General features: G+C 37.2%; 1 protein-coding gene across 2 annotated transcripts in view; it reads right to left on the bottom strand.

Moving 5' to 3' along the window:
- The window catches only part of SYT1 (synaptotagmin 1), a 129,514-nt gene extending 117,851 nt beyond the window's left edge, over positions 1-11,663 (bottom strand). For both annotated transcript variants that reach the window (XM_059816778.1, XM_059816779.1), the window contains exon 1: positions 11,492-11,663. In XM_059816778.1, coding sequence (XP_059672761.1) covers positions 11,492-11,663 — 172 coding nt within the window. The remainder of the gene's footprint in view (positions 1-11,491) is intronic.
- Positions 11,664-12,920: the final 1,257 nt, after the last annotated feature.

The raw sequence follows: 12,920 nt of genomic DNA, 5'->3' as shown, positions 1-12,920 counted from the left end.
GTTAAAATATGAATTAATGTAGCAGCTCATCAGGTAAATTGCAGCATGTATTAGAAATGGAAATGTTTACAGTCTTGATCCTCCAAACCACTTGCGTGTAACAAATTTAATTTGATGGACTATTCAGGAGCTTAAAGGTTAGTACCTTCTGAAATTTTAAAATCTGCTGTGTATCATTTCAGTACCTGAACTCAGCCTGCACACCCAGGTTATACCTGCATGGCTATATCAAGTAAGAATGTACTTCGTTGCCTTTCATGTTATTTAGAGGAGTGGTGTAGGTCAGTCAAGAAAAAGACTTGAAAACAAGAAAAAAATTGTTCACCAGTTTGCACTCATCCTGCACTGCAGGGTTCAGCTAGCATTGCTATGTCATCAGGGATTTGGTATCACAAATAATTTTAACCGATGTGGACACAATTTAGAGGATTGGTTGTTTGATTTTGAAGAGGATAGATTTTCTGTTCTTTTTCTACCAGAATTACTGGGATAAATATTCAGTTCAACAGAAGAAAAATGCTTCTTGTCATGATCATTGTAAAAATATAGCTAGTTTTCTTATTCTAGGTGGCAGTGAGAAGTAGTAGTGATGTTGGGCAGATCCATACACTTTGCAGAATCAAAGCCCAGCTGTCAGTAGGTTCCTAACAAAAATGAGCTGTTGCAAATCAAGGGTGTTGCACAGTTTAAACACTTCAATTAGTACATTAACTGAATAGAAAAAAGATTTTTGTAAATAGTTTCCCTCTTCCATTTTGTCTCTTCCTACATACCTATATTTATACCAAGAAAAGAAGTGTGCATAAGTATTTTTGTACCATACGGTCACTGTTAAATAGATGCATAGCTGTTTCAGAACAGTCAGGTCAATTTTGACATTTTTTCATGCTATTTTTCATCATTAATGTTATGCCCTGAGTTCAGGTAATATTAAGCTTTCTTGTTTGTCCAATGGTCCTCTCCATCCCCATGCTATTTTCTGTCGTCTTAGCCACGTTGCTGTCCTAGGACTTAAAACTCATCAACAAATATTTCGTGAGGGAAGAGAGCTTAGAAATGGGTATTCTGTAACAGTTTCCTATAAAGTGATTACCATCACCGAGTTGTAATCTAAAATGCTACACTAGACTGAAATTTATGAATAGTAAGCTTGCCTTATCTTCCTTCTTCTGTCCTCCTTCCCTTGCCCATGCTGCAAGTAAATCTGCACCCATGGCATATGACAAATAACTGACTCTGGGGCTGAGACCTGAAATGCTATATTCCAGCTTAGAGCACGTGTTTGCTGAAAATTGACTACTGAGGACTTAGAAAACATGATAAAATAGCTGGCTTTGGAGGAGAAGTGAGGTTTGAAACCTAAAGAAGAAACAAGTCTGAATGTTGCGGTAGCAAGTATATTGCTTGTGCCAATTTTTTCATGTGAGCTCTGGCTAGGATAAAAGTGTTAATAAATACATAAATGAAATAACACAGAAGGAAAATAGAAAATTAAATGAACTGTGGTCAGGAAGAACCATAAAATATATGTAAGAAAGGTATAAAAATTAGCATCAACATTGTTGACTACGTGAAGAATATATTACCTCTCTATAAATTGTTTCCAGTAAAAAAAAATCTGATGCCTGTTCTAGTCCTGGAAGTACATCCTTATGGGGGATAGTCCTGACACAGCTCTAGGGGGAGAAAGCTTCTCATGTCGAAATGACTTTCAATCCTATTGGCAGCTCACCAGCTTTAGGATAGTCCTCCCTTCCTCTTCAAGGAACTGCCACCCCTACTCCACTGTGTCAAATGAATGGTTTGTATGGCTGCTTTGAACTGACAACACGGGAGCTGCCAGCAAAGGCTGAGGAATATCATTCAGGCTGCAGCCTAAAATACCTGAGTTCCTGGTCTTCCTGAGACTAAAGGAAATCAAGGGCTCAAGCCAGAAAACTAACTGGGATCTGCCTTTCCTTCAGAAACAGCTAGGAAACAAATGCAGGATTCATGGGGTCAGACTCTGTAGCCTGGTGTATGACACTTGTTTAAGAGTAAGGAGCCCTAAATACCCAGTGTTATTTGCTTATTTTGTCCAGTGGCATTTCACAGCAAAATGCATATGCTGTGCTTCAGCCAGGTCTCTTGTCCAGTGAGTTCCCTTGCTCTTCGTCAGATTGTACATTGAAGAGAGTGAACCCATCACTCTCAAAGTGAGAGAAATCAGGTGTCTAGGTCCAGGGAAAGTGTTTTCAGGCTGTGAATCTGTCTGTTACAAGGGCCTAGCCTAGGGCTTTTCCTAGATATCAAAGTCTGTGAGATCAGTACCATTTCAGACACATCTCCCTCCAGTTTTTCGTTCTGGATAAACCTGAGCCTCCTGTGTCATTCTGAAGAGAAGCAAGGCATTTAACTTAGATTTGTGACTTTGACTCCCAGAGCCTGGTTCCTAAAAGCTAGGTGTAGAAAACCTGAACATTTCTGGAGGTCCTTTTTAGGTGTGGGTTGAAATGCCTTTCCCATCTGAAAGGACAAACCTCATCTTTCATTTTGGCAGCTCTTGCTGCAATAGGGAAACAGTGCCAGCTACAGTACTGAAACATGCCCCCAGATGATATAGGGGCTGTGAGCAAATTAGGAAACTCTTGCTGAAGTTGATAATTAAGATTAGATTCAGATTCAGAAACCTGCACAGGAGTAGGCAGATGGCTGGCTCAGCTGCCAGCTGGAACACAGCCTTCATGAGGCAGTCATTCAAGTTCAGCAGCACAGCTTCCTTCTGTGGAGTCAGAGAAAAGTCTACCTATACCAAGATCCTTCTGAAGATTCAACGCCACCTCCACAGCTCTTGCAAACTGGCTGCTTGTTCTGGAAGAAGTAGAGATTTTCAGATCTAGACCGGTTCAAGATCTTGCTTGAAATACAAGCCAAATCTAAAAAGATAAAAGGAATGCAAGAAAGGATGCTATGGACCTACGGGGATCTATAATCCCTCAGGGAAGACTTTAGTTTGGATAATTCTCAGCAGCAAACTCACCCAGTTCTAAGTAGAATGGTTAACAATAACAACAAAGAATGACATTCTATTCTTCATCTGTGCCAACTTACAACAGTGCCTCAGAATAACAGAGGCTTCATTATCTACTTGTGGTTCTTACAAAAATGCAAGAGAATATATTCCAGCTTGCCACAGTGCCTAGGCACAAGTAGCTGAGGTAAGGATGGAATATCAATCTTAACAGTAATTCCTATATTTTCATTGCCCATTTATACCATACTTTTTAGAAGCAAATCTATTAACCATAGTCCTAAGTGCTTTTTTTCTTTTATTCAGTACACTGCTGAGAATCAATCTTTAAATGTTTTCTCAATCTTAAGTTTAGAACAATCGTTCCATGAACTCTCTTTATAGAGCATCTTCAGAGCAAGATTACAAACTGAATTATAACAGATAATGGGTAATTTCTGTAGACACTTCATCTGCAGGAAAGTTTGAAAAAGACTAGCAAAGATAGTGTTTATTTTATGCATGTAAACATAATTTTTGTGCACTTTCCCTCACACAAAGTAATGAAATTTTAAGATACATTCCCAGTACTGAAAGGAAGTCAGCAACCATGTTCAGTTTTCTGCTTGTAAATTGAATTCGCTACTCAATTTATAAGGCACTGGCACAACTTGACATATCTATAGTGCAATAAAATACCTACCAGGGTCGTTGTAACATATAAAATAATAATCGCAGTTATGTGCTAGAGGAGACCCTTGGGGGTACTCTGGCACCCCTTGTTAAAACCCTGTCACCAAACCAAAGGTAAGTGCTCACCCCTGTTTCTGCTATAGATGAATTTCATCCCCATGGCTGTAAAAGTTAATCTGAATAGGGTTTTTTGTTTTCTTATACTTTGATGAAATGGTCTCACCATCATGTATTTTACAGAACTTCGCTTCTCCTTCCCTTTCTTCCAGATTATACAACTCAAAGCCAACTACTGTTTCTGAAAACAATGTTTCAGACACATGTAATCAATAGTGTATAATTCTCTTTGACACTGAGGTTACACTCCCACTGTGCTTCTGGCTAAGAGACAGTATCTCCTTTCACACGGGGCAGCACATTCTCAAGGTGCCGTAGAAGAAAACATGGGTTTAACGAGCGACAGGCTCCCCCTGTGCTGGGGGTGGAGGGTGCTGGAGCTGGTGCTCTGGTTCAAGTTGTAGAACTCTGCTCTTCCGATTTCTCCTTTCCTCCTTGGCTTGTCCAAGGAGCCAAGATAATGGCCACAGTAGGAATAGGATCCTCTCTCAGACCTAAGTGTGTCAGATGTGTGGGCTGAGCTTGCTTGGATCGGAAGGCACGTGTAACTGTCTGGTGAGCATGTGTGCTTGCTGGTGCTGGATCAAGCTATGGTCTGCAGCAGCACTTTTGGGACATGCTAGAGCAGCTTGTGCCTCTAATAGCCTGAGGTTCCTAGCTCCATCCTGTATGAGGATCAAACTGGCAGCTGTCACGGATCCAAAAGTTTAAGTACAGGACGTATTAAGAGGATCCCATCTAGGAAGGCATATGAAAATAACTTAAGGATTGTAAAAATTTTCTTCATGCCAGAATCAATCATTAAGATATCAAGAGTGTAATTTGGCAGGATCTCAGACCATGTGATCTTCCAGACAAGGATTTTCATCCATGTTCTGCTTCATGAGTTTTTCACTTCCATTCTTCCACCCCTCAATATCTATTTAGATACTTTGGATTTAAAAGCTGTATTTTCAGGACTCCTAATTTCAAGTATTCAAAATATGCTGGTCTCCTAAAAATAATGAAGGTATTTTCATATTAGGAGATTATAAAATAATGGAGTTGAATTGTTTCTCTTTGTCTCATGAATTTTGTGTCTTCGGGATGTGTGTGGACAGTATTTTCAAGCTTTTCCCCACCAGCAGGTGATCTAGAAAACTTTTAGTTAATGAAAAAAAAAATTCTGAAGTTTTCATGCAATCACTGAACTCTGGGACTGGGGGGTTCAGGGAGAAAACAAAGTAATCTGAGATTTGCATTTAAATTGCTATATTAGAATTAATATTTTTTTCCCTCTACTATTGTACTGTAATAGCTCTTTCTTGTACTTGTTCTGTGTTCCAAAATAAATCTTTATTTCTGATTTCCCCTGTTTCTTTCCTAGTGTAAAGCTGCATGTATTTGCTTGGCATGAGCAACTGCCAATGATTTGATGATAGGAAGGGAAACAAGAAGACTTGAATTTATGCCCTCCCGCTTCCTCCAGCACTGTTCTTCAGACTTTCCTAAATATCAAGAAACTTCTTTCTTTATTCTCCTCTAAATCTCTCCTTACCAGTCCTCTTTGCCAGGATACATAAACAGAGTTTGCTAATGTCAGACTGCTCCTAAGCTGCGATCACTGCTTATTGTATTGACAAATATATGTGGGTACATATCTATATACATCTCTATATGAACACATGTATACACAGTCCTCATTTTCTGCAGGCAGGCAGCTATTCCTTGCCTTATATTTAGACAGGAAGGCCTCTCAAACAAAGACTCAATTTTTTTCTGGCTAACCTAAGAAGATCTTAGGCAATGACAAACACTGGTATGTGCCATGGAAATATAAAGAACAGCTATTGCTGAGAACTTTACTGTAATTTTATGGTATTTGTCTCTCTCTATTAATCCAGTTTTGAAATCTGAAAGCATTCTATTATCAGCATTTTGCTTCTTTTTTATGAACTTAGAAAAGAACGTGCCCTTTCTTCCCTGTGCCAGTGACACTTATACTCCAGGAAACATTCGGAGAAGCAGTGAAATGAACAGCCTGAATTTATTTTCTGCAAATGATCAAGCTGGCAGCTCCATATAAATTAAGTTTCAGAAAGACCCCATGCACAAAATCCTCAATATTCTAATAATAGACAAAATTCAGTAATATCTCCTTGCTAATCTTGATGCCAAATAAGAATGAAAAATTCAGAAATAAACTTTATTGCTCTATATAGAGGGTAATAAGAACTCTTAATATAACCCCAGCTGGTCAATCAAGAAAGACAGAAGGACAGAAAAGCAGAGACCAGCAGGGAGAAAGAAATCATAGAATTATAGAATCATTTAGGTTGGAAAAGACCTTTAAGATCAAGTCCAACTGTTAACCTAACCCTGCTAAGTCCACCACTAAACCATGTCCCTAAGCGCCTCATCCACACATCTTTTAAATACCTCCAGGGATGGTGACTCAACCACCTCCCTGGGCAGCCTGTTCCAGTGTCTGACAACCCTTTCAGTGAGGAAGTTTTTCCTAGTAGCCAGTCTAAACCGACCCTGGTGCAACTTGTGGCCATTTCCTCTTGTCCTATCACTTGTCACTTGAGAGAAGAGATCAGCATCCACCTCTCTACAACCTCCTTTCAGGTAGTTGTAGAGAGCAATAAGGTCTCCCCTGAATGATAAGGTCTGTCTAGGATGACTGCTGAAGGCTGAAACTTCAACTTAAATGGCTAAACATATAAATCCAGACTTATTTTATTTGCTAATTTACCCAAATATTTCTTCAAGTCTGTACTTCAGCTTACTAAGCTATTATTTAGAATTAACCCAGACCTTAGTCTCACAGTTATTTTTACATTTTTTATTACAGTTTCCTCTATAGCCTCCAGTCCCATTTTGTTTTGACAATTATTCACTAAGCCAAGGAGAGGTAAATAAACCTTTCTCTGAATATCTGCAAAGAGAATGTGAAACAGGCCTGCACAGAACATCGGGTTTTAGCCTGAATCATCACACAGTTTTGAGCTCCTGGTTTGGGGGATTATCAGTCAGTCGTACACAATGAATCAAATTTAGCAGTTTTGAGCACTAGCTACTGAGACCAAATGGAGCTGCAAGCCAGCCAAACATTTCAGAATAAGGTCGGTATGGAAATGTAATTTTTTATCCAATTACAATGTAAGACAGCAAAGAGCATTAGAAATATGCAATAACTTCCTATTAAAGAGGTAATGATAGTATCCTGGATACAATGCATTCAGTATTACAGCTATGCAAGATTATATGAGAAGCATTAACAGAGTATCATTATTCAGTCAGATGTATGCTGGAGTTTTATTGGATTTTTGCTGTTTTATTTACCTTACTGGCAGAATGAGGTCTGTTCATACAGGAATGTGTTCTTAGGAAACACATCAAGATCACTTTGCTTTTACAAAGATGCTTATTAAGTAAACTAATGCTGATTGATGTTAAGTTTTATTTTTTATGGTTAGTATCAGTATCTTGACATTTAAAGCCTCCGCCCAAAAGCTGTTGTTGTCTTGCATTCCCATACTCTTGCTAGAACTTGTATGGCAGATCTTTTCCTAGCCTGTAGACGAAGGCCCAGACGGAAGAGCAGTGAGAGGGAGGAAGGAAAGAATCAATATATCTTCTAAAGTCTTCTAATGCAATTTTGTTTTCAGAAGCATAAATGCCATTTCATCTGCTTTGTTTTACCCCCTTTTCAGGTGTTGGAATTACTACATTTAAAATGCAAAGTGTAAAGGCAGAGATAGTGCCTTTTTTCTCCATCTGGTAAACAGCTTAAAAATTCTGAAGATTAAAGATAAATTAGGATAGAAAGTATAAGAACCAGTTAAGATAGAGTGACTTTTATACACAGTGCCGTTATGGAAAAATAACTGTACTGTGATTATGCAAATCAGCCACTCACAACCAAAATGCTGGGATTTACATAACGGAGAAAAAAATTCTTCACAGTTATGCCTCAGTAACCTTACAGGATTCTTGCACTTTAATTGTATGACTCATTGTAATAAAATCATCCCACTTGCTTTACCCAGAGTGAAATATATGTTAGGACATCGCCATTGTGAATGATTTGTGTGCTTTTGGAAGCCTATACTCTCCTGCCACAAAATGTGGAGTATGTTCCACTTTAAAGAGATACAAATCAATGAAAAAAAAATTTCTGCTTGTATCTATCAAAATTTTAACTGGGTTTACATACTGCATCACTGCTCTTGAAATAAATGTATACTAATACAAATGGACCCTCTCTTCTTCTTGGAACTTTTATTTCCTCATTCTATTAAATTAATCCATTTTTCACAAAACAAGACTTCTCTGGTGCATAAATTACAGGAGGAAACATCAATATAATTTAAATTGCACAGACCTTATCTTGTAGTTTTGCAACGTGAAATCTTAACGGGTACCCTGATATTTTTAGTTAGTTAAGTATGTCTAGATTATTTAACTTGTGACTTCTATGTGTTCTACAAAACATATTATTTTAAAAAGATGACTGTTCTATTATAAACCACATGGAAGGAACAGTATTTATTCAGCTGGGTGTAGTTTGCTGTACCTTTATTTTTGTCATCATGTATTCCACTATTTGAATGGGTCTTTTTAATATAAGCATGACTTGATATTATGTAATTTGTATAAAAAACAGAAAGAGGAGGTTATAGAAAAATTAGCCCCTACTATGGCTCGGCTTTTTTATCACTCAAACCAAGTTGATTGCAGGTGAGCTTTTTCACAATATGGGTACATTCTATCCTATTATACATCCATTAAATCATGATGACTTACTTTCCATCTGCATACATATTAGGCAGAGACAACTAAAACATTTAATTATTTCTGTCTTGCACATAGACAACACAGCACTAAAAAAAAAAAATCCTCTTGCAGTAACTACTGAGCTTTCAAAGCCTTCCCTGTCATGTGGGGATGGACACGAGACCTTTGGAAGTTTTCAATGAGAAAGTACATGAACTCGAAAACAGGCTTGTCACTGATCTGCAAAGGTTAGACAACTTGCTGCCTATGGCATTCCTCTGCCATGTGTGAGACTTGGGGTCAAGTCTTCAGTTTGAATCTACCAGAGGAAAAACCTGGTCCATGGTCTCGGAAGTGTTCTTAGACCCACATATCTGTGCTGTCCCAATGCGGCCCGTTCACCATCTTCATTGTTTCTCACACAGCAAGAAATTCCCAGAAAGGCACTATAAAAATGATTTGATTGGAACAAATTTACATTCTGCTCTGTTTTAAGAGACATTCTCAAAAAATTTGCAACCAGCTGTAAGAGGTAAAGTCTGACAACTCTTCTACCACAATTAAATCCTCAGCTTTTTAATAGGCTAACAACACCTCACTGACAACTCCCTACTGACATAAACTGAACAAATAGTAAGAAAATGCTACAATCCCCGATAGGGAAATGAGGTCTCCTCTCCCCTCCTGCCCCCAATATTTTGGAGACAGCCTACTTAAACTTATTTGGTGATCTGTTTGTTTTAGTTTATAAATGAGAAACACATATAGACCTGTCAATTACAGTCCATTCACATAGTTTTTGTTATTGGGGAAAATGGGAAAAACTAAAGTTATTTGGGCTATAAAATGCTCCAAAATGTCAATGGTACTACTTAATATTTAAATGTTTCAAAAAAACCACACTCAAGCCCTTTGCCCCTTTGTAGTGCAATGAACATTCAACGTTCTTCTTGAAATGGCAAAATTAAAAAGAAATAAATATACACATCAGAATGTCATGTTAAACAGTCCCAATATTGTTGAAGATGCTGGGAAGATCCAACCACATTTGCAGCCTCTAGAAGGAGAGCAGACAATTGGCATGTGATTTGTGACTAGCCCAGGTCCATCTCTCCACTCCACCACAAAATTACTGCACGATCTTGGATAACAGTCCAGATTTCTTAAATGGGGCCAGTATGTTCTCGTCTCACTATCAGCATAAGGTACCATATTTTACAGATACTATAATGTATTTCATAATAAATAAGTTGTCTTATAGCCTAGTACACTTTCTCAGTAAGCACTTTCATAATGTAATAGTAGGTTCTTTTTTTTTGCATGAACAGAAAAAAAAAAGAAAAGTTTTATTCAAAAAGATTCCCTAGATTGGACTTTCCACTTGTTTCATTGTTGTTTTAAAAAAGTATGCCGCAGTACATTCAAAGTTTCTCTCTATCTACAGACCTTTTCCTAGACCTACCAATTACAGAGTTCCTCATATTGGAAACCATTCAGGCCTTCACTATTTTAAAATCAAAGTTTAAAAATAAAAGAATATCTACATAAAAGTGTCATGTACTTAATTTACATAGCATGGTGCGATAAAAATTAAAAGGCAAATGTTTCAAATACTGACTGTTTCTTCCTCAATGCCTTGTCTTTTCTTTTTTCCTCTTCTTTTTTCTTCTTGTAGTTTTGTTTTTCCCATGATATCATCAGGCAATTTCATTTCAGTATGGTCTGCACTGGACTGTGCAGATTACCAAACTAATGACATACGGACTTCTTACCACTGTAACACCTCTATTCTTGCAAGTGAGAATTTCGAGTGACAGAGCAAGGCTGTTTGCTATCAATTTTGCAAAAACTGCATCTGCAAGATTCCCAAGATCCATTTCAGAGATAAAAAATTGATTAATATTTTAATTTGTTATCTGTCTCTGTCAGTCAAACAACATTTCTTTACATAAATGATAACCTTCTAAAAATGAAAACTCTTCTATATGTTATGATACTTCCCTGAAAATATTTTACATTTACTTATTCTTCTGAAGTAAAAATTATTAAAGATTGAATGTCTGTCTAATGCCTGCTATTAAAACACACATACACACACAGCCTTCACCTTCATGTCTACAAAAGTGCCAAAATTATCTGCTTGTATCATTAGGAAATTTTTCTGTCAGTAACAAACAATGTCAACATTGACAATGTTGAATTAGTTGTATATTTAATACTGGTGTATACATACACACTGAGGCCACAACTTTGAATCAATACCTTCTAGCACAGACCAAGAGAACCCTGCTGACTTTAACCCTATTGACTTCACAGAAATAGACATCGGTACTTTTAAAGCATTCTGCATAGGTACAGGAACTCATGCAGACAACGTTCAATGGCTGATCTAACACAGTTACTGAGTGGGAAAAGAATGGCTAATCTTCACACATTAATGATGTATTAGAGCTATTTCCTTGTTAAAAAGCCATTTTCCGACTTTTTCTACATTTTCTAATCCCCAAAGATACACAGTTTCCTTATTTTCTCAATATTTATAAGTTCTGGCCAAATTTTGCTTTAAGGTAATATGCCCATGCACATTTGTCGTTAACATGAAACCCTAAGTCTTACTGTTAGGATATATTTTGCTTATTGGTCCCATGGCCATTGTGAAGTTCTGCCATTCCAGTTTTGATGATTCAGCAATAATTCATCAGTAAAAATTAACAAGACAATCTGACATATCAAGAATAGACTCAAATTCGACCCTATTTTTTCTACTCCAATTAATTTTGAGGAGCCTACTAAACCAGGTTTATCTTCTGATTTTTCTAGTTTTGACTAGAAAATGTTTAGTATGCTGTCTAAATGAATGATAAAGAAGAAAATGTCAAGTTAAATCTAACCTGCCAACAGAAGCTTTTTAATCAATCAAGTTTTACTTACGTGGAATTTTGTTCAGTTCATTCATAAACTTCTCTTTTAACTTAGAAAATGCATCTTCTTTTCCTCCCCCTCCTCCGGGACTGGCTGGCTCAGTGACATTACTTGGAGGGGCTGCTGCTACTGTGGTAGCTGGTGGTGCTGCCAGGGCCTCATGATGACTTTCACTCACCATTTTAACCCCTGGGTAAGCTGTTGGAATAATAAAAACACAACAAAAAAACCAAAAGATAATTTAAAATCATTGAAATGGATCTCTCATCAATAGAAGACTAAATAGGCAGAATATCACTTGGTGTTCAGGCTTACTGGGTAAATATGACTGCATCAGCATATTGCTTCATGTTCTTCATAAAATATTTATTAGACAAAAGAGAAAAGTCTTTTGCAGGGTTAATTTCAGCCAGAATCATTTTATTGCTTAGAGTTCTTCTCCAACGGTGTTGCATTTTAAATTGCTGAATTTGAAACCTCAAAACTCCTGTAAAACTCTCATGTAGATTTACATTTTGCTCTTCAATTTTGAAAGTATAAGCAAATTGGGTAATAACTGCTCCCTATGTGCAAATTTCACAGTGTATTTACAGAATTATTTTTCTATGAGAGTTACAGAGGTGTGGATGATAGCCAAAGTTTCTATAGAAAATAAATTAAATGATAAGGATATAATAAAAACACTTCAAGATTTCCTGTCAAAGTAATAACCTATTGTTTCCTAATTAAGCAAGTTGTACATGAAACAGAAATTGGTTTGCATCCATTTTTATCTTCACTTTTTGAAGGCAATTTTCCTTCCAGTTATTTTGTGTGACATTTGCTACTGACAATATTCTCTTAAATTATTCAGATGTCTCATTGGTGTATTCATGAAGCTACGACATTTGTAGGGTACCTAAATGCAGCCATATTGAAATATCTGAGAGGCTGTCACAAACATAATCCCACATCAGCATATTTTTAATTTCATGTTGTTTAACGGGCATTTTGCAATACCTTTACTTGAGCATACACTACAAAGCAAAGATTTTTGAGCCAGTGGGGTGAAGGTGAGATGAGATACACAAAGCAATTTCAATATCACAAGAAGGTTGGCTGAAATGTTTATATTGGTCTTGAACACATTGTTCTGATTTTCTGCCACATCCTCAATATGACTGATCTGAATAATCATTCTGTTTTTCTTCAGAAAACCAGAGGGAGAAAGGGTTTGAGAGATAACAAACATTCATTATTGCTCTGAGTGTACAATTGCTCTCAGCCCCAAAAGACATTTGGCCTTTGACCTTTTGCTGAGAAATGTAAACATCACTGTAGGAAAAAAGGCAACACATCAAAATTAAAGGGGCATAAGAGCATCTGACTGCATGCAATATGATGCATCATGAGCTTTCCTGCATTACGTGACTGTTTTCATAGATGTTGCTGAGAGTGC

This window comes from Gavia stellata, chromosome 4, assembly GCF_030936135.1.
Source record: "Gavia stellata isolate bGavSte3 chromosome 4, bGavSte3.hap2, whole genome shotgun sequence".
Classification (NCBI taxonomy): Eukaryota; Metazoa; Chordata; class Aves; order Gaviiformes; family Gaviidae; genus Gavia; species Gavia stellata.
Note: the sequence above shows the minus strand (reverse complement) of the source record. Positions and strands in the feature narration are given on the sequence as shown.